The sequence below is a fragment of the Lasioglossum baleicum genome, chromosome 6, assembly GCF_051020765.1.
Source record: "Lasioglossum baleicum chromosome 6, iyLasBale1, whole genome shotgun sequence".
Taxonomy (NCBI): Eukaryota; Metazoa; Arthropoda; class Insecta; order Hymenoptera; family Halictidae; genus Lasioglossum; species Lasioglossum baleicum.
This window is the reverse complement of record NC_134934.1, coordinates 9,102,392-9,129,014: the sequence shown is the minus strand read 5'-3', so window position 1 is coordinate 9,129,014 and position 26,623 is coordinate 9,102,392. Positions and strand designations below refer to the sequence as shown.

Below are 26,623 nucleotides of genomic sequence, written 5' to 3'. Positions count from 1 at the left end.
TATAAGAATAATAAATAATGTAGCTCCTTTATTATAGAAGTCTCGTGATTTGTGGACGGGAGTGTATATATTCCAGCGTGTTTGGAAAAAGATACAACGGTATACAAGATTATACTATTTACGATCTGTATTTCAGACACATGTATACTTTACATTACAGTTTCATCTTAATTCGTAAATATATATTAGGTAAAAAATCAACAGGCTATGAATATACTGTATGAATTACTTTTAATTAAAACGTTTAAGAGTATTTGTTGACAATACTTTTTTTCATTAGACAATATTAAAAAGCTGCCTTTCACGCAACTCCCACATTCCGTCTTTATGCATGGAACCATGAATTTCCTTCTCTCTCTCCTCTCTCTCTTTTTCTTTCTTTCTCTCTCTCGTGAGCAATAATTTAAAATGATCGTCAAAAAACGTATGAAAGAACATTCCGATACTATGCAGCTCCACAGAGATGTATAGATTTTGGTTCTTGGGCTAGACTATTACTTTTGGACACAGTTTGTTTATATCATCGTTAAATCGCATTATCTAAGCCATTCGTTGAAAATCAACTACGAACTTATTGTAAATCAGTCGGTTTTTATCAAATGTCTGCTCCTAGAAAAATTGCAATACTATTTATATAAAACGAATTGCAGGACGTTCTGATCCCGAAGGATATTTCACTCATCGAACATACGCGCGTTTCCAAAAAACGAATTTTTTTTTTGATTACCCTGAGACGCAAAATTGTTTTCCTTTTTTTTCATGAATGTTTTATGTTTTCTATTTTCTCTCTCTCTCCCTTTCTCACTCTCTTTTGTTCAGTTCCTACATTTCGTTGTACGTAACAACAGAAACAACAAGTATTAATTGTTTTTTTTCAATATATCGGTGATATACGAAGTACCGTTAAAAAATGGAGGACCTTTGATAAACGCTTAAGTTAGGAAATGAAAAACTATTTTCTATAAAGATATTATGACACTATAGTTATGCCTCTTACACGCCTTACGACATACTCAGTTTTTTTTCGTAGATTACAATATTATTGATCGTTCCATTGGTTGTGTGTGTCGGTGTATTGGTGTGTGTGTGCATGTGTAAGTGTCCGTGTACTATGTACAGTGTGTATCAATGCGAAATACTTTGCTCCTGCGATGGTTTCGCGTGAAGGAAACTCAAATTTCTTATGAGAGAACGTTACCACGCTCGAAACGGCACAAAGAGAAGACAAAGTAGTTGACATTGTACAATACCTTTAACATTATCATAAATAAGTATACGTACAATAAGGTACGTTCGTCCTACATAAATGTCCAAGCGAGTCCCGTGATTATTATTCCCGAATGAATATTCAGTTTTACGTGTATTCTCGTTTGGTTACTGGTTTTCGTATCAACATACATTATATATTCCACGCATATATTATTATAGGGAGCTCGCTCGAAGCATCGAAGTTTCCGTAGTACATCATACCTCTACAATCGTGTGTTATAATCAAGATAAAAACTACAATGTCGCATGGAATGTCTAGAGTATACAAAAAGAACGCTAAACAAGTTCGTCATCACATAAGTTAAAAATTATCGTCGCAATAAAAAACGTCGACGTTGTGCGGACATGTCTCTAGTATGTACTTGGTTCTCACGCAGTACAAACTTTCTCGCGAGTAACAGTTCTCTGAATCTCGATCGACAATTGTTTAAACTACAATTAATGTTATCGGCGCACTGGTAAGCAAATTGCTTATTTTTCCAATTGATCGAACCAGTGCGCCGATAAGATTAATTGTAGTTTCCCGCGAGTGTTCGAAAAGTAGAACGAACGTCTAATACAGATATTCGAAACGGTGGCAACGTGTGATCTCGCTAATACTTCATTTCAGATATTTCGATTCGAAACGAAAGAAATGCAATCGATTGACTGGGGGGCACGTATATCCGAAACGCATCGGTCGAACGAAACTTATCGATGGAATAAATACAGATGAATTGAATTACCTCGCGAGTCGCGATCGAATCTACAAATGGGAGATTTTGTAACTTCGTTACCGTATTTGACAAATTACAAATTCGTTGATAGTTCAATGATGTACATAGTAAATTCGCTTCTGTTTCATTTCCACGGGATATAGATATATTAGAGTTCTAGCTCGCTATCATTCTTGTGAAATAGATTACGAAAGACCGTCGTTGGACAATCAAAAATCGATAGTGATATAATAAATAGAGAAAAACAACATACATTCTAATAATGTGAAACTTGTGTATCGCTACGTAAAATATACTTACAAATTATTTAAAAACAAACAAAAATACAAAAAAGAAAAAGAAATTCTGGACAATCGAAGATTTATTACAATTTACCTAAAATGGCTTGAACGTTCTTTCTTTTTTTTTTTACATACATATCACGTGTATACACCTGGCATTGTAAAGCATGCGTGTACCAACAATACATGCTCTCCTCTTCGCGAGTCGTATTCGTTGTTGCTTCATAAATAATAATTAATACAAATACTACAAAACGGATGAGGCAACACGAATACGGAAAGACGTACAATATATTTATATAAATAAATGCAGAAGGATTAATGACGAAAATTTCATGATCGTGCATAAATTAGTCAAAAGTTCCAAGACTTCGGATAACTAAGAATCAGAACAAAGTGTATTCACTCCGCCGAGACCGCTTAGCCGCGCTAAAACAAATTACATACAATACGGAAGAATCGAGAATACATACACTACGAACATCATTGGAATATCGTACAGAAGATTTCCATATGTCACCGTACGACACTTCGCGCAATACTATTGCATTTCAGACGGGCATAAGTACATAATTATACGCACGAACTATTTCTTTCTGGCGGCTTTCTCCGCTTTTCGTCGCATTCGTTCAATCTCTTTTCTCTCCTTTCGCTCGCGGTCAGCCTGTGCTCTGAGCTCCTTTAATTTCCGTTTCAGATGAGACTTCTCTTCTCCGTAAATACCGAAAGCTTTCAAGTCGCGAGACTCCAGTCGCAACAGGTTCCCGCCGTTGATACCAGTTTCTAGGAAACGCGGCGCGTACCGCTCTAAACCGATTCCAGTCAACCATTGACACACCTAAACATTACATTTCAAGATACAGATAATTGTGAAAAGGTCGTTCATAAAAGTAAAGGCTTTGAAACACTTACTTGTTCCTTGGACCAATCGGTAACTGGAGCATTTTGCCAAAAGTGAGATTTCTTGTCACCTAAACCAAAGTCGCTTGGATGAGGAGGCAACCAAACTTCACTCGCATCTAGATTTGCAACGCCGTTCGTACAAGCAAGGCATTGAATTATAACGCACGAAAATATGTCGACGACAGGGTGTTCGGTGACAATTGGGAGAACATTTTACATGGTTCGTGGCATGTGAATCGTGTAGTAAGAAATTAACCATTGTGAATAATTTGTTAACGTCCTCTAAAAATATTACAAAATTTCTCTGACAAGAATGTCCATGTTTTACTCGCTAATATATTAATTTATAATCTTATAATGGGAGAATTTGGATACGGATCTGTAGTACATATACTGAACACCCTGTACACGAATGAAAATTTTGCTTAGAGCGCTAGAATTACAATATATTTCTACACTACCTGTTTTGGATGGACTAGGATCAACAGCAGGCGGGCTCACTGACCCGCCAGAAGACAAACTGGAAGGTGAACTACCCGGATGATGCCAAGGCGTTCCACCACTTCCGGTTGCATTCGATGAAGGAACAGTAACTTTCTTCACTGTACAAAGAGAAGATTGATCAGAGAGGTGAATCATCGGTGAATCATCGGGAATAAAATGTGTTTACCTCTTTGATTGGCCTCGTTAACAGCCTGTCTTATTTCCTCCACTAAATGGTGGGTGACCAAAGTCGGATCATTATTGTGCGGATTATTTAAATCACTAAAATCTCCGGAACTCTCCCTCGAAGAAGACATGTCGTTTCCACCGAGCCTTCTTTCCCTTTCTGCGAGGACCTGTTTCAATTGTTCTGCTAAGGACGCCGGCGGCCCAGTTAAATCTACGTATAATTTACAATCATTTCATACTCGAGCCTTTAGGCCGGGGTCACACGAGCGTCGAAGCGACGGACGTGAATTTTCCCGCACGCTGTTAGCTCTAATCGTACGAGAATCGTAACAAGATGGATGATATAAAACAAGGAGTTCCAACTTGTTCCCCTCCGAGAACCGCAAGGTCCTTTTCTCGTCCTTTTCTACATTTGGCAGACGTCAAAGAATAGTAGCTCTGGCCGGACCCGTGTTTTGGACAATTATCGAGAAAGTTCTACATAGTTCTTAGGCAAGAACCTAAGCGGGGAAGGTGCCGCGTATGACTCGTGAGCTATAAGTTGGAACTCCCTGATATAGAATATAGAACTACCTGTTTTCGTTTATAGTTCTTTTTAAATACGAACGCAGCTGCAACGTCCATCGTTTCGACGCTCGTGCGACCCCGACCTTGTACAAATCGTATCAAGATAAAGAAAATGAAAGTACTTTTCTGAGACTGTGGCCAACTTTGCTCCGTCATAGCTCGGACTTGCGAGCTAATTGTGCTGTGCTGTCGAATCGCCGTGGGATGCGTGGGTTCCATATGCTTACTCTTCAGCGAACTAATCGAAGAACTACTGGAATAGGAACTCAAGTTTGATTGCTTCGACGTCAAGTCGTTTGGCGATCTGCTACTAGTGTCTTGAGAAAGAAGCTTGGAAGAAGAATCCTCGTCGGTATTGTCTCCCGACTCGTCCAAACCGTAATCCTTGAAGAATCAATTTGATCAAGCAAATGTTTTTTACCATGCTTGGACAGATATTGTAAATTACGTGTACATACAGAACTGCTATTGCTAAGGCCACCGGATCGTTTAGGAAGCTGTCGGTTTGCTAAACCTCCTCTGCTAGCAAGCTCGGCCTTGCTTTTCCCTGCAGAATTGTCGAGAAGCCGATGGGCAGGTACTGCTCTATCCAGTTCCTCTTTGACTGGTAATGGAAGTGGCAATTTTCTTTCCACCGTCGCTGTCTTGTCTCCGTCGTCAGGACTGCTAAGGTCCGATGTCTCTGTGTCCGAGAGCTGACAACTGGTGGACGATGGTGGCGGCGGTAATTGCCGTCGCGATAATTGCGGTGTTACTATTCTAGCCGTTGTACCATCGTAAGGCAATCTTACTGGCAATCCGAATCTTCTTTGAGTCTCGGTTAATTCCACTTCCAACGTGATTACCTGAAATCGATTCGTTTATCGTAGGTCTACTAGCAAAATGTCGTTTCTTATTAGGTTGTCGCGTATGAAATGTCCGATTTCAGGATGCATCGCGCGAAGCTTGGTCGAAATGTATCGATCAATCAACACGCTATTCGTCGATGGTAAAGAAGACTACAAAATCGAGATGACTATCTTGTAAATGAAGAACGATAAGAAAGATTGTAATTCATTCTACAGAATATGGTAATCAGCAGACTGCGGATTTTACGCATTTATAACAAACACGAATACGATTTACGAATAATCTCCCTATTATTCCTACATTCTGCAAAGTTTCAGCTTTAATTTAAAAAAATTTCATCGCTCTACCTCATTTCTATCGAAAGTTCTTTGATTTTGAATCGAGATTGGTCCAAATTTTCAGAGATGTCAGGCAGCCGCTGTACGTGGTACGCAAATTTCTGCGAAGCACTAACTTCAAACACAGCTGCCATAGGTAAAAAAGTGTTGCAGCGGGTTCATGGGGTACTCAGTCGAATCGGCAGAATCTCTGCTTCAATCTGACGTTCGGATCATGGTATTATGATCATTTCTCGCCGAGATATAGCGAGTTAAAGGAAAAATGGAAATTGTGCATTTTTAAGCATATTTTCAAAAACACCTGGCATATCGAAATGTTAATGAAACTGAAAAAACAAAAGGAGTGCCTTGAAGAGAAAGAAACGCTCTTTCTATTGCTTTTTTTCACAAGATTCTATGATACTTTATCGCTTTCTGAAGCCAGTTAAAGTTAAAAAGCCCATATTTACTTCAATGTTGAATAACTCGAACAAAAAAAATCGCACAATATTCAACCACCACACAATTTACACAGGAAAGATAGCCCTTCCAAATGATATTAACGCGATTTATCAAAAAAATTTGTTGCTCCCCGTGTGATGTTCCAAAGTTGCACAAAATTTTTGTTAACCGTCAATGTTGCCTTCATCTCGCTATAACTTTGTAAAAAACCAACATAGCAAGAATTTGAAACAGAGCATTTGAAACTAGAGGTTTCAGGCTTTCAAACCATTGTTTAACGATATCGATACGACAATTTTTGACGGAGTTATGATCACGTAAAGTGGGACCAATCTTTCGGGTTCGCACAAGTGATCCCTTAATTCTTTTGAGGTGTGTATTACATAATTTCTCTGAATATCCATTCTTTATATTCTCATTATAGTCTTACTTTTACTCTTGAAAGTCGAACGTTTCATATGTAACAATAATAATAGCTGTTCGTGTACCCTATCCTTTAAACTCTTCACAAGAGCATTGTACTCCGTATCTTTCTCCTGTAGCAGCTGTTGATAGAATTCGTCTCGAGCTGCAATGTCCGCGCGCAGCTCGCGTGCTGCTCTTCTTGCTCGTGCATATTTCTGTTGCAAAGCAGCATTCTGTGCTGTTGCCTGAGCCAGCATTTCCCGCGCTGTCGCCAAATCCTGTCTGGCAGTGCCTAAAGCTCTCTCAGATTCGTGGAGTCGCAATCCGGACTCGCGTAATTTCGCCGCATACTCCTCGCTACCTGCCCCACTGTTTTCCAAGTCTACAAGCTATAAATGAAAAGAATACAATGAGATTGATCCTAACGCAAGGCCAACGCGATTCGATATACAGTGACTCCCACTAATATTCGGACACTCTTACAAACGCCATCACTTTTTTAATATTGGGCTCTGCGACTTGAACTTTTTTGGGAAGCTAGAGCAATTAGTTTACTACAGGACGTGAAAAGAAATTTTTTCGAAAATTGCATTTGGTCGGAATTGTAGAGAAAATACTGAAAGTTGCATTTCACAACTTTTTTATGCGGGCCTATATTAAAATTTTAAAAAATACATTTTGTAGATCTGTGTCAATTATATGCACTGTGTAAGTTTCATAGAAATCGGTTAACGCGGGAAAAAAACGACAGGCATTGAGAGATGTAAGAATCCTAAGAATTACTGCAGTGGGAGACCGAAAATCGTGAAAAACTGCCATTTATACCATCTTCAAACGTTTGTATATTTTCAGAATATGTTTAATTGATGCAGATCTACGAAACGCGTTCTCTAAATTTTCCATATAAGCCCACATAAAAAGGTTGAAAAACACAACTTTTAGTATTTTCTCTGCGATTCCGACAACTTGGAATTTTTGTCAAAAAATTTTGTCACGTTGTGTAGCAAATTCATTGTTCTAACTACTCCAAAAATTTGAAGTCCTATATTCCAATATTAAAAAAAGTTATGGTGTCTTTAAGAGTGTCCGACTATTAGTGGGTGTCACTGTATATGGTATATGAACGGTATGGGAAGCGTATGCATGATTTCATGGATAACAGCGTGCGATGTACGAAACACATAAAATAGCTTTTGCGAAAAATCTGGTTTTGTTTACCTTAGCTTTCAGCTTTTCCACCTCTCCGTCTGCTAATGCTAGTTTATACTGACTCTGCAAGCAGCGAACAACGAACACAGTGCATAAGCAAAACCAAAAATATATTTACTCCTATGAACTCCTATGAAGGTGCGCTGAGATGTGTACACAAAAATGGTGGGGTATAACTCAATATAACTCGTATATACATTTATGTACAATATTCTATAGTGCATAGTTTTTTCACTGTTCAATACGAAACTGTAAAAAACGTATGTACGAAACACTAGATATACTTCGTGCACTAATAAAAACAATGCAAAAGTGCGCTGTACAGGCTCTATCAACAAAACTAATTGAAAATAACACACGTTTTCCGACACTGCGAGAAACGCTACTTCCTGATAAATAATGAGGCCACGTTATGTATTTCTCATTAATTATACGTTCGAGGAAAATAAATGAACAAATATGCCAGTCGAAATGTTTCATCGTGGTTGCCAGAAAATTCTTAAACCTTGTTGGAAATGGTTTAAAAGTTTTCCGGCGATCTAGTGATGTGCACATCATAGTCTACCTATACCACACGTTCCCTATCGTTAGACAGCGGATCTTTATGCGAAATGAACAGTTTCTTCCTAAATTGCAACAAACTGGAGTCAAATTCTTCAATTTAAAATTCTTTAAAATTTAACAAACATCTGATACGACAGTATTTATAAACTCTTCTAATGTTATTACTGTTTTAACCCTTTGCACTCGGTTGTCCCCTCTGAGGCACCGCTAAAAATTGCTGTACCATTATTCAAAATATTGTTTACACTATCAAATATATCGGTATCTAATAAATTACTAAACATTTAGGTACTGTACGAGGTATTACACCAATTTCCTATCCATAAAATTTAAAAAATCACTGGGAATGGAATTATTCTAGATCGGAAAGAAAGTTTAGTCTTCCAGTTAAAATAGCTCCGAGTGCAAAGGGTTAAATTGCATCTCATTCTTGTCATAAATGCATATAATCCGCCGTCTACTCATCATCGTTCCGGTTGAGAGACAGAGAAAGAGAGAAGGAGAGAAAATTACCTCTTGTAAAAGTAGTCTCAGACTGTCAACGTCGCTTTGTGTGGTAGGCATGTGCGGTGGCATCGATGAGCTAATGATAGGAGATCTACTGCGACCGGAAGCGGACAAATAACTTTCGATAGGACTGTGGGGAGGGTCCCCTTCGGAACACGACGACATCGCTGGAGATCCTGGTATCGCACCCATGCCTCCGACACACATCTCCTCAGCAGATCGTTGACCATCGGGCGAGGCGTCCGAGAAATTCAGTTTTCTATAGCAAGAACAGAGGCGATCGTGTTGAAACACGTTTATAAATAATTTATCGGACGCACGAGGGAACACATTCGTGTTATACAAGCGACGTGGATGAAACATGAATAGACTGCGGATTTTATGCATTTATGGTAAAATGAGGTGAATGCATTACTGCAAACAATTTTTATTCTGCATAACAATCCGCAGTCTAAACACGAATGTATTCTCTTGTTGTTTTCCCTCAGTACCCCAAGAGACATCGTGTCATCATTGAGGTGGCCGTAGGTTGTCGTCATAGACATTGGCGAGCAAGGATAAACCATCATTGGGAAACTATGTTTAAAGAAAAGATCGCGTAGAGGAAAGTATCGAATGAATACCTAGCGGAATTAGCTTGTTGTTGTTGCTCCCTTTCCTTATCCGCCTGTAGACTCTGTTGTATTAGCATAGCTACTTCAGAATTTGGGTCGCGTTCTCTGCCGATCACAAAACGCACAAGACCTGAAGTATTTCGAAGAACACTGGCTGCATAAGCTTGCGTAACCCCGACTAATGATTTTCCGTCCACTTCAACAATTTGATCGTTTACTTGTATTCTGCCTTCTCGCGCGGCTGCCCCTTTCTCCGTGATGGTTTTCACGAATATACCTAACTTCTCGAGGCCCGCGTCCGCGCCGACACCCATCCCGATAATACTTAAACCGAGACCCTCCGGTCCTTTCATCAGCTCCACCGGAAATACCTGAAAATATATTTATTTCGAATCACGAATGTGAATTTCTAACAAAATCGTATACAGACTGGTCCACCTAAGTATCTCCTTTATTTGTGATGACTAGACTGCGAACCTTTATGCATTCAAAATTGTAGAAAAATGTTAACATTCAATTTAGTTTCTATTTCTTGCAATTGATGCAGTCAATTTTTATTTTGCATAAAGATCGGCAGTCTAGCGATGACAATTTTATTAATGCAATGTAAGTGGTATCGCAAGGTGAATGCTTTGCAAATTTTATTCTTTTCGCAAAATCTTTTTCACCGGAGTTTTCGAGGTAATCGATATATTTTTTTCTTGTAAATGTATATTTTTTTTCCTTGCATATTCTAGCTGACATTGAAACGCATTCGGAGATATTAATAACATGACCTTGAAGTGAACTCTGACTTCCATCGAAAGATCATTAGAAACCCTTTATCTAGCAGGAACTTACTATTAGCCCAGTCAACGAAAAGTTGTAGAGGGAAATGGATGGAACACAATTTTTAACTTTGAGTCTGTGTTTGGACTAGTTAGGAGGTATCTCGGAAACTATGCGAGATAGCGAAAAACTGAATGGAGTCAATCTTATGGCACATTCTGTCAGCTTTAATTTTGTATAGAATGGTCTTATCGCTAGGACGCATAGTTTCCGAGATATAAGCGGAAAACCGAAAAAAGGGACCTTCTAGTCCAAACAAAGTCCCAAAGTTAAAAATTGTGTTGCTCCCATTTCCCTCTACACCCCCTTATGAGCATTCATTGACTGGACTATATACAGCATTCAATTCTACAGACATGTCTGGTAGAGAAACCATTTACAAAAACTACTTGCTTCGGTTAGCCTGTATATAAAATTGATATTGTATCATCACCTCCATCTTCTCCACCCGTTTCTCGAGTTCATACTCGGCGCTCGCAGCAACGGGATCCACGTCCTCATTGTGACGATCGTACTCGTTCACCGAATGAGTGGAATAAACTCTCATTGGCCCGGTATCGAACGTGACCTTTCTATTCATTTTCCGAACTGGACTAGTCGCCGGGTAATCATCTTTCTCCTCGTCCGATTCCGGTATTCCTGCAACCTCCATCCAAAAATGACCATCCTCGAAATAGTGTACTCCGTTCTCCACCAACACCTGAACAGATATTAACACGTTCATTATATTTATTACACTTTCGTTGTTAACAGATTGCGGAACTTTATGCATTAACAGGTCCCATGTTTCTTCTTTATTCTACCTATGAGAAACCCGGTAAAAAGAAAGGAAACTTGCATAAAATTCCGCAGTCTAATTGCCAGCATGATCTTACAATTTTTCCTGGCATGGGCGGCATGTACTCATCCTGATGTTCAGTCTCTGTATCGTCATTAGTCTCGTGAGTATCGTTCAAGCTGCTAACCGATCCAAGAAGACCACTTTCGCTTCCGGTTACAGAACCCACTTGACTCTCCGTTAACGAGTCTATGGTTAAATCGCTACGTGATCTATGGGATAAACTAAAAACGACAAGAGATTTTCAAATTGCTTGTTGACAAATAATTCTTCTGTTTTTGCATATCGACGGTGAAACGCTTCGTTTCCCGTTCAACAAACTAATGGAAACAAGGTCGTAGCGCAAGCCGCAAAATATTGATATAAAGTGAAAATAAAAACATAAAAGACCAAACTGATTCACCTATAATCATTAGTGGTGCTATTAATAAGACTGGTATCTGGAGCAGACAAGACATCGGAGAGCCAATCTGGGGTATTGTCTTGATCCTCTCTCTCCCTCTCTTTATCCAGCTCTTTGTTCTTATCGATAGAACTTCCATCGTTCACAGCCTCAGTGCTCACGGTAGGAGACAACAGTCTTGCTATTTCCTGCGCTTCCTCATCCGACAATAAAGCTGATCCTTGTCTAATTGATTTGATTCATATGATTGATCTTGCTCTCTCATACTTTTAATATTATGATCGGTGAACTTGAACAGTTCAGCCGTAACAACAACAAAAACAAAGGTTTCTCTTACCTTATCTTTTTCTCTAGGATGCTGTGGCCCCAATAGGTAACGAGTTTGTTGGAAATCGCATTGAAATAAACACGAATAATAGAAAATATTAGAATTCAAATGAAAGAAAGCAAAGTGCTAGTAAGCTTGTCGCAAGTTGTCGCCAAAAATCATTTACTATATAACTAGAATGATCAATTTCGTGTGAAAACGTTCTATGGACTTGTTTTACTAATAATACGAGAATGAACTGTCCTCGAAAATTGTCTGTACTTCAAACGTTTATGGTTTACGCACTTACCGAGAACTCAGCAGGTTTTCTGCTTCGTCGGCAGTCATGGTGTCCGGTGTTACAGAAACTGCTTGGTTCAGATTAGTTTTCGACGAGGTTTCGATCGCGCTCTTCACAGTATTTTGCTCGTTAACGTGTAACGTGTCCACCGGCGCGTATTCCAAATTTGTGATGGTCTTGGTATCGCTCGAATCGCTGTCTTCGTGAAGACTGCTTTCCGATGGGACGTGATCGGTAACTTGCTTTTTATCCGTATGCTGCGGAGGTATAATAACAGGGGACGCGCTCGAAGGTGTATTTGTTTGTTGGACCGAATTGACAGAGTTGCTTTCCTGCAGTCGTAATTTTGCTAATTCAGCCTTGAGCTTCTCCTGTTCCCACGTGGTTTGCGGTTGATCCGATTCCTCCGCAGTTTTATTTAAAACGGCGCTTACTGTCTGGGAATTCGATTTGGATGGCGGTGTTGTACTACCTGCTAGCGTTACATATTCCTTTTGGCTGGCAGACTTGGAATTTACTTTCGAGGTATTCACATGATACACAGCCTCGTCCGATTCTGTCACCTCTTTGTTGACAGGCTTCTCGATGAGATTATCGGTGCCGTGGACGTTCGAGATTGACGAACTTTGACTCGTATTTAAAATGGCTTTGTCCGTTTGATCCTTGTTGTCGACCTCCGCGAAACTCGATCGTTTCCCAGACACTTCCTCTTTGTTTTTCGCTATCTTCTCCCGCATCGAAATCTTGATTTGATCATTCTTCGCATTCGACACGGTCTTCTGGCATATCGTCTCCGCGAACGCGTGCCTCTCGTTTATGATATTCGACTTTGACTTACTATCTAAGACTACATTTTGATTTACTTCTGTGATCACTGAATTGGTTCGCCCATGATCGTGATTACTATCCTGGGACATCTTATTATGGCAACTTTTCGTCGAATCTGTTTTTATTACAGCGTTCTCCTCAATGCTCGCTTTCGTCTGAGGCTTCACTTCGTTATTCGGCAGAGACACGTCCTGGTTTTGTTGCATTTTCTTTGCATATGGCGAGGGTATCGGTATGTCTTTATGTTCCAGTGCTGGATACTCCTGATCCGAGCTAATTACCGATGGTGGTCGTTGTCCTAAACCAGCTGCTTGCAGATCGACGCGAACGTGAGAACGTCGAATCACGGTGGTTGTGTCCGTTTCGCTGAATCTTGAATTTTTATCTGAAACGTCCTTCTCAGAAATAGTTTCCGTGTAGGACGCGGGCTTCTCTTGATCTTCGGGTTCCAGCTCATAGCTGTTTCGACCTTGAAAAATAATATTACAATGTTGAATATACACCGCTTGTCAAAGTGAAAACGTAATTGTTTAAAGTGGTCGTTGTAAAGTACCTCGACAATCAATGCAAAGCAGTCGTAGACACATGGTATTTGTAGCTTTCGTGTATAAAATAACGAAAAGAATTTTTAAATTAAACTTATTTCGGAAATGCACAACAAAAAGTGAACTATAAGAGTTTCGTTACGATAACTTGAGAACTTCGAACGATTCGAAAGATTGAACTACACGAACGATATAAACAAACTTCGATGCAAATGTATCTGGTAAAACGCGAAGAATACCGCACATACTTTTGCGTAGAAAATTTTTATGCTATATCATTACACGTTACTGACACTATCTTTCTCAGGGAACACGTTTTTCGAAGAACACATCGGGAAATATCGAATTTTTTCGTAGCTCCACATTCCACAAAAACACAGCTCGACGGCAGCGATTAATTTTTAACAAATCTGGTTTTTTTTTTGTTCACACTACCGGGACGAAAATCGATCGGAATTTGAAAAATACTTTTCCGAAGAAAATGCTGCAAAGTACCACCAGACAGAAGCAGAACAGAATACACAGAGATTTCTATAAATAATACTGTTGAAACCGGTAGGAGGAACTGAGATCAAGAAGAGGAGGAAAAAGGGGAAGGAGGGGAGTTTCCTCCTGGGCTTTTACTTTTCAGTATTTTGGCAGACTGCCACGGTAAAATATCAAAATGTAAATACGTTATTAAACGATGATTTTTCGGCAATTAAAAAAAAATTTGGTCTAAATTCGAACAACCAATAGCGTATTCACATTAAATTCGTGTCTTTTGTACATACAGGGTGAACCACGAATCGTGACCAGTAGAGATAACTCCGTTATTAGCAGTCCGATCGAAAATGTTTTTGTCCGGTATATTCGCGTGATTATAGCAAATTTTTCGTAAAAAAAAGAATGAAATAAGCATTTTTGCAATTTTTTTATGCTATGATACTTACCGAATTCGCCTTGAAATCCTCTAACGAATAGGCGTGAAAAAATGATAGGTGTATTTCCAAAAAATTGAAGGTGACCTTGTAAACCATGAGAAAAAAGAGTTGACGAAAAATTTGATACAATCACGTGGAAGCTCTCTTGATAAAAAAACATTTTCGATCTGCTGATAACAGAGTAATCTCTACTGATCACAGTTCGTGGTTCACCCTGTCGATTTTGTTCTAAATGAAATATGTTGTAGTCCATGTAAAATTAGGAAGGGTTTAAGTCATAATTTTGCCGGTTTCTAATTTTTTTAGAAATGGCAGGCCTTCAAAGTTTTCAATTTTTGCCCATTTTGGCGAAAACGGGCCTCACTTACGAATTTTTATCTCAGGAACTGTTTGTCCGATTGAGCTACATTTTTCTTTTGTTTTATTCGGAAAGGATTGGGCTATTACAAAATAATTTTTTCAACCTCGAAAATCAACTTCATAATGTCGAAAAATTTAAACAAATTCTATTTTGACGTTTCTTTCGATGAGGGGCCAGAGTGATTTAAATTTTGAAAAAAATATGGTTATATTCCTTGAAGTTTCCCCTTTAAAATGAGCCCTTTAATAGTGTTCTCCAGGTACAACATTTTAAAGGGGAAACTTCAAGGAATATAACCATATTTTTTTCAAAATTTAAATCACTCTGGCCCCTCATCGAAAAAAACGTAAAAAAAGAATTTGTTTAAATTTTTCGACATTATAAACTTGATTGTTGGGGTTGAAAAAATTATTTTGTAATAGCCCAATCTATTCCGAATAAAACAAAAAAAAATGTAGCTCAATCGGACAAACAGTTCCCAAGATAAAAATTCGTAAGCAAGGCCCGTTCTCACCAAAATGGTAAAAATTGAAAACTTTGAAGGCCTGCCATTTGTAAAAAAATTCGAAACCGGCAAAATGATGACTTAAACCCCCCGTAATTTCACATGGACTACAACATATTTCATTTAGAACAAAATCGACGATGGTGTCTGCAAAAAGTGATCGATTTGGCATGAAATGACCCATTTATATTTGTTTCATATTTTGTTGGTATAATTACTGAGTATTCAAACGTGTATAGAATGTATTACGTACGTTTGTTTAAGATGTGGACTTAAGTCATGTTACTGAGTAAGATTCTTATATACTATACCCGCTTGAATTTTTTCAGACATTTCCTTATCTGCCTTCTCTTCTTTACTATCCTTGGAAGGGGAGCTAGGGGAGCTCATACTAGAAGAAGCGCTATCCGTACCTCCAGATGGTGGTCTTAATTCCGGATCCGGAGATTTCGAAGATTCGATTTTCCTTTCATCCGTCGAATTATCTTTTTTTCTGACCGTATTGATGCAGGATCTGGCCCAGTCCGGTCTTGGATCAGGTCTGACAACTTCGTTCTTGCCGTCCGTGTCTAGCATCTCTCTCGAATTCTTCAGGTCAGCCGCTTTCTTCAAGATCTCGTCGTTCTTAGCTAACCACTCGTTCCTCCATTCGGAAGTCTTCGGCGGCGAACGAATCGAGTTTGTAGGATAATTTAAATACTCCGGAGCGTCGAGTAAATCGCCATCTTTCCTTCCCCTGTTCTCATACGAGATGCTAGTCATATTCTCTATTGACATGCTCCGCGTTGGACTAGATATATCAGAGTTCCTATCGTATGGTGAAACGTGCGATTTCGACTGCGTGTAAATATCAATACTTGAGCTTGCGTGCGGATTTTTCGAGCTGAGATTAGTCTCCGAGTTGCTAAACCCCTTCGGATGTTGAGCAGAAGTATTTTTTGATATGTCTGCGTTCCGCGAATGTGCTTTGGCTACAGTGTTCTTCTGTACAACCGCGTACTCGGGTATAAACGAGTCTTGCGTTTTCTCTGTCGGGGTGGTGACGGTGTTCTTCAAAATTTCCCGTTGTTCTTGGTTTCTTTGGAAATGCTTGTTTTGTACGTTCGTATTCTTTTGTACAACCGCGTACTCTGGTATGGTGGGCGAAGTATCAAAATATTTATTTATAGTAGCGTACTCGGGACTACTAGGAATATCCGAAGGAGAGACGGCCGCGATGCTGGCCGGCCTTTCTTTCTTCACGTTCGAGGAATTTCTCGTCGGTGGTAGCGGCGGTGGCGGAGATATGGCTGCCGATCTAACGGAACAAAAGCTCGCGGATCTCGTCGCTGGATTAGTTGAAATATCCGTGGGTCTTTTCACTTCGTTATCAAGGTTCGCGGAGTTTTGTGCGTGTCCCGCGGAAACAGCATCGACGTTCACCTTGTTCGTACTCTGGTTCAGAGAGCTCTGAACCACCGATCTATTCGGATCCGAGTTGTATCTGCTCGGTCTGGTTTTCGAAAAATGACTGGTCCAATTTTTCTGCTTCTCGATCAATTCTTTCGAGTTCAACCGCCTTTCAGGTTTCTCTGGCTTCTCCGGACGTTCGTCCAGGCGATTCTCCTTCCCGTAATTTTTATCGAATTTACCAAATCCTGACCGCGATTTGTGTTTGTCCGGCACATGATCGAATCCGTGGTTGTGGCCATTTTCGAAATGTCTTTCGGCGTTCAAGGCTGGAACGCTCGCGCTCCAGTTGCTCAAATGATCCCTGGTTCCTGGAGGCGATGGGGATCGAGGACGAGGCGATCTTGCCGGGGATGTACAACCTGATCCAGAATTTGCTGAACTAGAACGTGATCTTAAACCGTGTAGGTTGCTGGGCTTCGCGATTCTGTCGACCCTGCACAGAATTTATAAGATAGATGAGCTACGCCCGATACATTATCTTAACTGCGTTTATCGTTCGTTTCGGACGGTCTATACTTACTGTTTGTTCGGTTTGTTTTCTTCCCCGAGCTTCTCGAAAAGTGCTCTCGCATTGTTGAAACGGGCAACATGACTTTCGGTTCTAACAACTGTGACTTGAGTGGGAGATTCTTTCAGAGGCACAGCCGGTTCCTTGAAACCATCGGTCAAAATATTATTGGATCTATGGCTTAAATTGTCCAGTTGCGGTTTCGACTGGAAGATGTTCGCGATGGCTGACACTTTTGAACCGCCAACTCGTTTCTTTTCCTCCACTGTTGCCATGGCTTTTCTTCTGTTACAAAAGAAAGATATAACCAATGAAATTCAATCTTATGGAATAAAATAACTTTAAAAGATATATTAGTACCTGGACCTCGCTTATATAAAAGTAATGCGAATTTTAAAGCCCGATATGCTTCAGCCCATTGTCATTCATGTGTTTTTTATGTGAAACATTGTTTTTTTCTTGATGATCTGTAAAAGAAAGAAAATAAAATAGAATTGCTAGAAATGATATTGTAATGTTGCTGAATGATCCTGAGAATGTATTGTGCATGTATCATTGAACATGTATGCAGGTCATTGATCTGATAGGCACTTGTGATACTTCTTTGAAATAGTAAGCATATTCTTTAATAGCATTAGTGAAGCATTTTATTAAGAGATTACATTAGGTATATCTGTCTCTGATTGTCTGAAATGATTTAAGTTAGACTTAAATGGAGGGCATAGTATACAGAGGTGGGGTCTTGTCTGGGCTTCACCCTCCTCCCATTGCCATAGCACACCATGCTCCTGCAATCAATACTTGAATCCTTTCTCTGTAGTTGAAGTATGAAAAGTGGAAGCATACACATGTTATGAGCTCGTATTATGTGCCTTGTATATAATATGTACACCTTTGTAATAATAGACTAAAGTAAACCTGTACCTTAAAATAAATAATCAAGCTAATGCAGCTAACTTTCACTTGCTGTCTTTTTCACGACAGTTTCACGTTTCAATGTGTCACCAAAAATTCCGCGAAATTTTCCATAAACCGGATAAAACGATATATTTCGTAAAAAATATACTTCGAAAAAATTCTTCATTTTCTAATCTCATTTTCGAAGTTCGTATATAATTGTTCGAAATAATTAAATTTTTTTTGTTTTATCAGATTAATTATGTTTGAATATCCCGGATTAAAAATGTTACAATTTTATAATTAACAATGTAATACATACAAGCTTTATAGTTAGTATTAAAGGGGATGTGTAGGGTGTATAGAGTAGCCATGCACACCTTCCATAAATATGTTTCTTTAAAAGTATAATAACATGCTGACACAGTCGTATCTTTTGAGGAACATGTATTATCCGCATGACACATTCATAAGGCAACAATTTGATGATAAGATAATACATATAGCGATACTTTTCGATATCTTAAATAATTTCATTAGATTTCGAGTATTTCTCTCTCTCATTTTGTTAATCGTTTCCGATTTAAAATGTACGAATACCGGGTGTAAATAATAATTCGATGATTTTCTTGTTAATCAATGTATAAATGTTTAAAGTTTACTTCTGTTCCGTGTGCGGTCCGATAAAAATCACGTATTTCCGTTTCGGAAAAGAAAAGTCCCCATAGTGTCGTGTTAAGTTCGTTTTACGATATTTACTTTGACAATACGTCTATCTTGTGTCCGAACGATAAACAGTAGCAGATAAAACTCGTTAGAGGCGTTATTCGTTCGAGCAAAACGTGTCAGTGAATTACTATTGAACAGCATGCATGTAAAGAGAATAGAAAATTGAAATTGCATAATAATGAGACCCTACGTTTAATATCAATGATTCATAATGTTTACAAAAATTCAAGTAAACGTACGTAGCGTTTCGCCATTATAAAGGTGCTGACCAGCGGGTTTTCGAAGAAAATTTCGGATAATACTTTTAGCATCGAAGGATCTCTCGTTCGACATTTACTTTCATAATCGACGTTCGATCCGCAACGATAACAATGCAGACGATCGTGCGAAATTGTTTTTAAACGAAATATGTCAAATTGTTTATAGGATTCGCAAACTAACCAGAGGTGTCACCATGTGCACGAAACCATTTTCCGTTTTGCAACGATGTATTTTCGAAGGTTTCGCGTGTTCGTCGAACGCGACAGCTCAATTTTCTTCACGCACGTAAAGAGCACAACCGAAAAACTCCTCTCCTTAGGAAAAATTACACGAATATAATAAGACTTTCGCACTTGTCTCTGTCAAGATCGCTTATATTCGTGACAGACGCTCGTTACCGCGAATTTTTTCACACTTTCGTTCTAGAATAGTATTCCGCACAGTAATCTCGAACGCGTGAACCGGTATCGCTTTTAATTCTAGTTTTCTAAACAACCACTACTTATTTCCAAGTTAATCGCGATACGATTTTACATCGCGAAACACTTTCACAACCGGCTGTGATCTGCCCGTGTCAACAACCCGTGAAAAATGGTCCAAGATGGTCGTCGTTCCTTTTTAAAGATGGCGACCCTTGCACGCCTCTAGGGATTTTCGTTTCGAAATATTTTCAAGAGAAAGAAATCTCGTCTTCACGTTGGATAAGATTCCAGAGAGGATAATTCAAACACCTATGCCGATCTTTTGATAAGCTCGAGATAAACAATTATACTAATAAAACGAAGATAGAAAAAGTAAAAATAAATGAATATAAGAAATTTTTCAAATAAAACGATATATTATAAAAATAGATTCACGTATAAATCCTACATAATAAATATAATCGCAGAACTCCCGTCCAATAGCGACACTGCGTGCGACGATAGTGGATCGCTATTGGTCAAAGATTCGTCAATGAGTTAGATTAGAATATACTTTAGCTATACAGGGTGTCCCAAAATTAATGAACTTCCCGGAAATGGGAGGTTCCTGAGACCATTTCAATTTGAAGCGATATTTTCCTTTGCAAAAACGTTATCCGCGGCTTATTTGTTTAGGAGTTATTAACGAAAAACAGTAAACAGCCAATAGACAGTTGGCGCACCGGGCCGACTGTGGCAACTCGCGTCTAGGTTGCGCTCTGATTGGTCCGTGTTATTCGTTAATAACTCCTAAACAAAGCCGCGGATAACATTTTTGCAAAGGAAAATGTCGCTTGAAATGGTCTCAGCAGGTCTCAGGAACCACCACCTTTCGGGAAGTTCACGAATTTTGGGACACCCTGTATAGACTAGACTGAATGCTGAACACTGAACTATCGAAAAACGTGAGAGTTTCGCCTCTGTAAGATGACTGTGTATCATGGGGTATCATCTTTTCTATCGATCCTGGTGTACACGTCACACAATGGACGCTGTGGTTTACGGTTCTGTGAAGAAAGGATCGTTTACTGTGGTTTAATGAAGAGACGCGGAAATCCCTTGTGCAAATCTCCAATGTATTTCGTGCGGAAGAAGTCGTAGATATAGTTGTTGAACGCATACGATAATATCATTGAGCATTCTTGCGTGAGGTGCGAAGTGTGTTAAAGTGAAGAACGAGTGTGCACGTAAGTGTGTACGAGCTGCCTAAAAGGGTTTCTAACGTCCAAGGACTTATGTTTGTAAAACCATGAACTATTTTCGATAAAATCAAAACTGGCGAGAACGATGGTCTCGAGTTACGTATGTTTTGTGGTGCCGATTGTGCTAGTAACCAATTTACTATTCGCAACGGACTTCTCCTAGGCATAGCCTCCGCGTTTCCAAAGACTGCATAATAAATATACAGCATCAAACGAGCACAATGTGTTGTTTTGTCTGACGTACACAGAAAAACAAAACCATCGACGAGACTCCTCGCCTCCATACGTTAAAAATAGGCTACAAATATATAAAAAAAAAAACACATTTTAGCCAAGATTGTTTAATCTTGTAAACTGTCTGTTTACTAAATAAACTTTACCAGAAACATTCACGTATAACGTTCGAAAAAAAAGCGGCACTCATTGTGTTTCATAGAGCAACGAGAATTGTGTACTCCGTTTCATTACGAACAGAGGGAAAATCTTCTGCAGTTCAAAACATATCATTTAGTTTTCTGCTTATATAAAACGGACATTTATATTCGTGAATTTAACAAAAAAAAGGGAAAGAGACAGAGAGAAAGAGAGAGAGAAGCAAAGTTGTTTTTCTTTGTTAAAAGTTGTTTCCATTGAAACAAAAAAACTCTTTTGCGACCCTAGGCAATACAATTCATATCTACCAAACGCAAGGTGTACTTGCAGACATTGTAGATATATATATATATATATTTTATAAAACTCGTAAAACATTTTAATCAAACGGCATAAGGACAATCTTAAAGTCAAAGTTTTTGGCGAATGGACTTTTTAAATCTTTTACCACAGTGACATTAAATCGGATTTCGTGTGCGATCTTCAGAAACTTTCCTCCTTGTATGCTAAAAAATGTTGCCACATTGCTTTCTACCGTATAATTGCCGTATGACATGCCAGATTCGTTCGAATATGATATTGTTCTCGGACAAGTATCACAGCCTGCTGGATATCCATCTAGTAAGCCCTTTTTTATATTTGCGTTTCAGAAAAGGTTTAAAGGCGCCAGAACTGCATTGGCTTCACGCAAGAGAGCCCGAAACATCCAGCAGTACAAAGCCTGGATGACGGGACAAGTGAAGAGATATATTTACGAGCATTAGTGAAAGTGATCAAATAAACAGTGAAACTATGGACAATAATACCGACGGAGACAACTTAAATCTAAGTTGCGGAGAGAATGACATAGTAGACGAATTAAAAATCGCTGCCGACGAAACGTACGACACACGTAGTGAAGTTTCGTCTAGCAGTTCGAATTCAGATTCTAGTCAGCCTAGTATAAGCTCAGTTTCGACTAAATCCTCGCGTGGAGACAATAAACGCAATAGAAAAAACAGGGGAAAACGTGCTAGGTCAAGGGATTCGAAATCCTCCAGCCCCGAAACAAAGCGTGCGAGGTCTAAGGAGAGTAAAGGAATTGTCAAGAGCTACGATTATGCCACAAAATTAAATTACTTGTTTAGGGATGCAAGGTTTGCTGCTTTTATTACATATTATGTTTTCATTAATCTTATGTAAACTCGTTGGTTTCTCTACTTGCGAACGTTTAGATAAGTACGCTATAACGTAAATGCCAAGAACATGTCTTAAAGTTCTTTTTGTTAGATTTTTCATCATCAAATCGAACAATGCCGAGAATGTTACGTTGTCCAAGGCGAAAGGAGTATGGAGTACGTTACCGCAAAACGAAGCCAATTTGAATCAAGCTTACAGGGAGTCCAGAAATGTACTTTTAGTATTTTCTGTGAAAGAATCAGGGAAGTTTGCAGGCTTCGCACGGCTTAGTACAGAGTCTAGAAGAGACGGAGCACCCATTTCTTGGGTTTGTATACGCGTAGAATTAACTATAGACAACTTTCGAAACTGTTACGTAACGTTACATATCGGATAAAATATAAATTCTAGGTGTTACCTCCCGGATTATCGGCGAAAGCTTTAGGGGGTGTATTTAAAGTTGATTGGATATGTAGGAAGGAATTACCATTTACAGCAACGTTACACTTGTATAACCCATGGAATGATGGTAAGCAGGTAAAAATTGGGCGAGACGGACAAGAGATAGAGCCAAGAGTTGCGGAGGAATTGTGCAGGTTGTTTCCAGAGGACGAAGGTAATTGAAAAACTCCCTGATTTTCTCGAGTACAATTGTTTACGACAATGTATGTTTTAGGCATCGAAATGACTCCGATCTTGAGAAAATCGAAGGAAGCAGCGAAGCATGTTACAAAATCGTCTCGTTCGTACAGAGACAACAGACCTGTTAATAACAGTTCTAGATTTTTACGGTCGAGAGGTGGTAGGGGACGTAGGCTTTTCTTAACTTCACGATCTCGTTTGGCTTCTCTAGCCAGAGGATCTCATTTAGCTGGTAACGATCATAGAGGATCTAGGGATCATCATCATCATCGATATGCTTCCTGGTTTACTCGAGGCGATTCTCCTTACTCAAAGTACAGTACTCGATTTAAAGCTGCATTGTCAACGGCAGCTTTACGCTCAAAGTTTAACGGTTGTCAACGTTACAGGGGATACGGTAGTCCTGGATTAGGTGTAGCTGCGGCGGCAGAAGCATATGTCGCGGATTACATGCGTACCATGCAACACCAATTACCTCCATTACCTCCTTACGCTGCACCTCATCCTTATGACTCTTTACCTCCACCGCCACCGCCACCCAGGTATTACGATGGCCTGCCATTGCCACCTGATTATAGCGCGGCTGCATCCGCACTTGAAAAACGCAGCTACGAGAGAAGTGTAGATGAATTTTTATGGAGAACAGCGAGTCGGCATAGTCGGCACAGTGATCATCGATCCTCCCGGGATCACCATCATAGATACAGGGATCGTAGATAAAAAATTATTTACATTCTCTCTTCATCCATTTACATAATTCATTTCTCAATTCATGCACACCTTATAAGGGCTTTCAAAAGAATCACAATACTTACGATCATGTAATGAAAGGAATTTCATCGAATGGGAACTTTAATCAATGTAGTAGTAATTCAAAAAGAATGTGTTTTGTGATTTTATATATATATATATATAAATATATATACACACACAAACACCATGTAATTTTTAACATAAATGCAAACACTATTGTGTTTCAATGACGAATGGATTGATCGAAAGGCATATCTAAATGCTTGAATTGTATAATAATGAATAAATATTGTATACTTAGTTTCTCTTTCACATAATATTACGTATAGTAGTACAAGTAAGTAACAACTAAGTGGAGAGATAAAAAAAAATTGTGTATAGAATTGAACAATGATTCACAATTGATCCAATTTGATTGTTTTGCATTTAGCAATAATCGTAGGTACTGTCTGCTGCGGTATGTTGTAGTTTACTGTTAAGTTTCTTATACAATTTAGCTATTATTTATATATATTTTTGTAATTCTCGTAGTCGTATCTGAGACACGTACTTTTTATACAAAAGTAAAAAACGAAAATAGTGAATCAGTTGTGAATCAGTGTGAGTATTGATAGTACTGATTTTTCTATTGATACTCAAATTTGATAAGCATGATGTACCGTTTTAACATACGTAGATCACTGCCGTGGATAGGGGAATTCACTTTCGCAGCAATTCATGTAACGTGTCGTTACCATAAATTATTTTTTCGGTTAATATAAATGAGAATTTTATAATCGAACATTTTGTAAGAAGGCGTCTACTTCGAAAAGAGAATATTTTTGTCATGATTAATAATACAAATCGTTTACAACATACATGTAATTATTGAATCATTACTATTGCTTATTTACAGAAGCAGCCTAACGTCGTGATTATGTACCGAAATCATTGATTTACATGTTTTCCGACGTTATTTCGCAGTAAAGTGCAAGATGCATACATTCGTTTCGTTTTATTTTTTACACATCCTTCCTAATTAGCCTGATTACATTTTAAAAAAACAACTTTTGCCTACTTCTTAAAAAATGAAGAAGAAAGAAATAAGAACTTCAAGATAAAACTTATCTTTCACACAACCCCCGCAGACAATTCACGGACGGAAGTTTCAATCTCGTATCTCATCCGTTTATTAGAATGCACACGTTCAGTTTTAATTATGTCGTACAGAATACAGTTTGTAAAATGCACGTTGTGCGTTATTTTATATATTATCGTTTGCTTCCTTTTATTAAGGATCAAACACCGTATTTATTTTACGGTACGATCCGATTCACCCGTTTCTGTTCATCAATCGAAAGAGAAATATATTGTTATACAACGAGCGATCACAAAGCCGATCAGCTTTGACAAAAGCCATTTAGGGCATGATGAAATAAGTATTAGCAACCCGATTAACTTGCAGGTAAACCAATTATAAAATCATTGAAATGCAGTGTACAGTGAACGTATATATATATATAGTGACCGTGAACGTATTGTTTCGTTAGGAAAGCGTATCGTTACTGCAACAAATTTCAAATACATGTGATAAATATAATTTAAGAACTCCATTGAGAAGAAGACATTTTTTGTATAACTTTGAACGAAAGTCCATGTATTGTTGGATCCGTAAAGCCGCTTCGACGAGTTTTACAAAGCTGTTTTCCGATATGAGAAATCGTCATGTTACACACGATTATTATAGGTAATTATAAATTTATTGTTTCAATGGAATTGTTACTTGATTGTGCAAATTTCTTGTAGAGAGGTCGATATTCTAGCGCCGCAAACTCTGGAGGAGCTACACCGCCTCATAAAGGATACGAAGACATTTAAACTTTTAGTTGTGCGGCACCCTTTTCATCGACTTGTGTCGTCGTACAGGTATATTTTCTTTTTTAAGGGGTAGCCTCGTTCCCGGAATACTCATTTCTCGATAATGCAAAGGTGGGGTTTTTCATCAAAATCAAAAGCGCTGGATAAAAGATCAATCTAGGTCGCAGTCGCTTTAAAAAGTCCTATTTTTACGAGGCGTAATTTGTATTATTCGGCAACGTAATTTGTAGGGGTGCTACAAATTAGAATAATGCAAATTACTACGCGCCGGTACCCGAAGTCGAACAAAATTTATAACGTTCGGGTCTCCGAATTCAACTTTGGGTACCCGCCCACCCCTACAAATTACTAAGTGCTGCCAAATAATGCAAATTACGCCTCGTAAACGTAAAAATAGGACTTTTGAGAGCGACCGCGGCCTAGATTCATCTTTTATCTAGCGCTTTTGACTACTGAAGAACCCCATCTTTGCATTATCGAGAAATGAGAAGCGTTACGATTAAATTAAAAAATATTTGTACATTTCAGAGACCGCATAGAAGACAATTCAAAGCACACAGCACAAGCTTGGATTTATGCTAAAAAGATTTTTCACCTTACAAGACCCGCGCTTTTTCATTCGAATATATCGACCGGTAATTTTCAGGAAAAAGTATTTACGCACGACAAAAGGTACTATTTTATGTAACAAAATCTTATCACCGCTGTAACATTGTGTTTGAACATGTTCCTTTTTTGTCTTGCTCAGACTAAAACTGGTACCAACGTTTAATGAATTTGTGCGGTGGCTTTTGCAAAGTTCAGAACAAGACGATGTTCACTGGGACAGCTATTATACACATTGTAGCGTTTGTAACATACGATACAATTACATTTTGAAGTTGGACGATTATACGAACACACAAATCAATTACATATTCTCAAGATTAGGTTTGGACCAACGAAAAACAAATTTATCGAGATTGGAAAAAACGCGAGGGGGCTATACTAATTTCGCCATTACATGTAAATATTTGCGGAGTTTAACACGAGAAATGATTTTTAAACTGTACGATAGATACAAAGTCGATTTCGAGATGTACAATTATGATTTGAGCCGATATATGTATTGTACAAATAAAAAGAATTAACTGAAAGGTTACGTGTGTTGGTTTAGT

At 38.6% G+C, this 26,623-nt stretch overlaps 3 protein-coding genes across 11 annotated transcripts; 2 read left to right on the top strand and 1 right to left on the bottom strand.

Moving 5' to 3' along the window:
• Positions 1 to 109: 109 nt before the first annotated feature.
• On the bottom strand, positions 110 to 19,641 carry Spn (protein phosphatase 1 regulatory subunit spinophilin). 6 transcript variants are annotated; one of them, XM_076426576.1, is made up of 19 exons: positions 19,000 to 19,641; positions 17,495 to 17,601; positions 17,147 to 17,419; positions 15,486 to 17,059; positions 12,022 to 13,309; positions 11,742 to 11,762; positions 11,405 to 11,629; positions 11,039 to 11,225; positions 10,597 to 10,863; positions 9,345 to 9,706; positions 8,728 to 8,980; positions 7,660 to 7,713; positions 6,525 to 6,830; positions 4,867 to 5,253; positions 4,531 to 4,792; positions 3,840 to 4,052; positions 3,631 to 3,771; positions 3,179 to 3,285; positions 110 to 3,104 (listed from the first exon to the last, which is right to left on the bottom strand). In XM_076426576.1, exons 3-19 carry the CDS (start codon positions 17,407 to 17,409, stop codon positions 2,853 to 2,855), a joined length of 6,162 nt encoding a protein of 2,053 aa, XP_076282691.1. In that variant the 5' UTR covers positions 17,410 to 17,419; positions 17,495 to 17,601; positions 19,000 to 19,641; the 3' UTR covers positions 110 to 2,852. The 6 variants fall into 6 exon arrangements, with proteins under 6 accessions (XP_076282691.1, XP_076282690.1, XP_076282692.1 ...); XM_076426575.1 differs by having other exon boundaries at positions 19,202 to 19,641; XM_076426577.1 differs by having other exon boundaries at positions 3,179 to 3,237; positions 19,202 to 19,641.
• Positions 19,642 to 20,430: 789 nt separating this feature from the next.
• On the top strand, positions 20,431 to 24,592 carry Ythdc1 (YTH domain containing 1). 4 transcript variants are annotated; one of them, XM_076424876.1, is made up of 5 exons: positions 20,431 to 20,669; positions 21,707 to 22,192; positions 22,326 to 22,542; positions 22,626 to 22,830; positions 22,891 to 24,592. In XM_076424876.1, exons 2-5 carry the CDS (start codon positions 21,849 to 21,851, stop codon positions 23,574 to 23,576), a joined length of 1,452 nt encoding a protein of 483 aa, XP_076280991.1. In that variant the 5' UTR covers positions 20,431 to 20,669; positions 21,707 to 21,848; the 3' UTR covers positions 23,577 to 24,592. The 4 variants fall into 4 exon arrangements, with proteins under 4 accessions (XP_076280991.1, XP_076280992.1, XP_076280990.1 ...); XM_076424877.1 differs by having other exon boundaries at positions 20,431 to 20,719; XM_076424878.1 differs by having other exon boundaries at positions 20,432 to 22,192; positions 22,891 to 23,170; positions 23,246 to 24,592.
• A 139-nt stretch (positions 24,593 to 24,731) lies between these two features.
• Positions 24,732 to 26,602, top strand: LOC143209366 (carbohydrate sulfotransferase 11). Its single transcript, XM_076424879.1, has 5 exons — positions 24,732 to 25,053; positions 25,139 to 25,335; positions 25,395 to 25,514; positions 25,995 to 26,138; positions 26,215 to 26,602. Exons 1-5 carry the CDS (start codon positions 24,808 to 24,810, stop codon positions 26,594 to 26,596), a joined length of 1,089 nt encoding a protein of 362 aa, XP_076280994.1. The 5' UTR covers positions 24,732 to 24,807; the 3' UTR covers positions 26,597 to 26,602.
• The last annotated feature ends 21 nt before the right edge of the window (positions 26,603 to 26,623 follow it).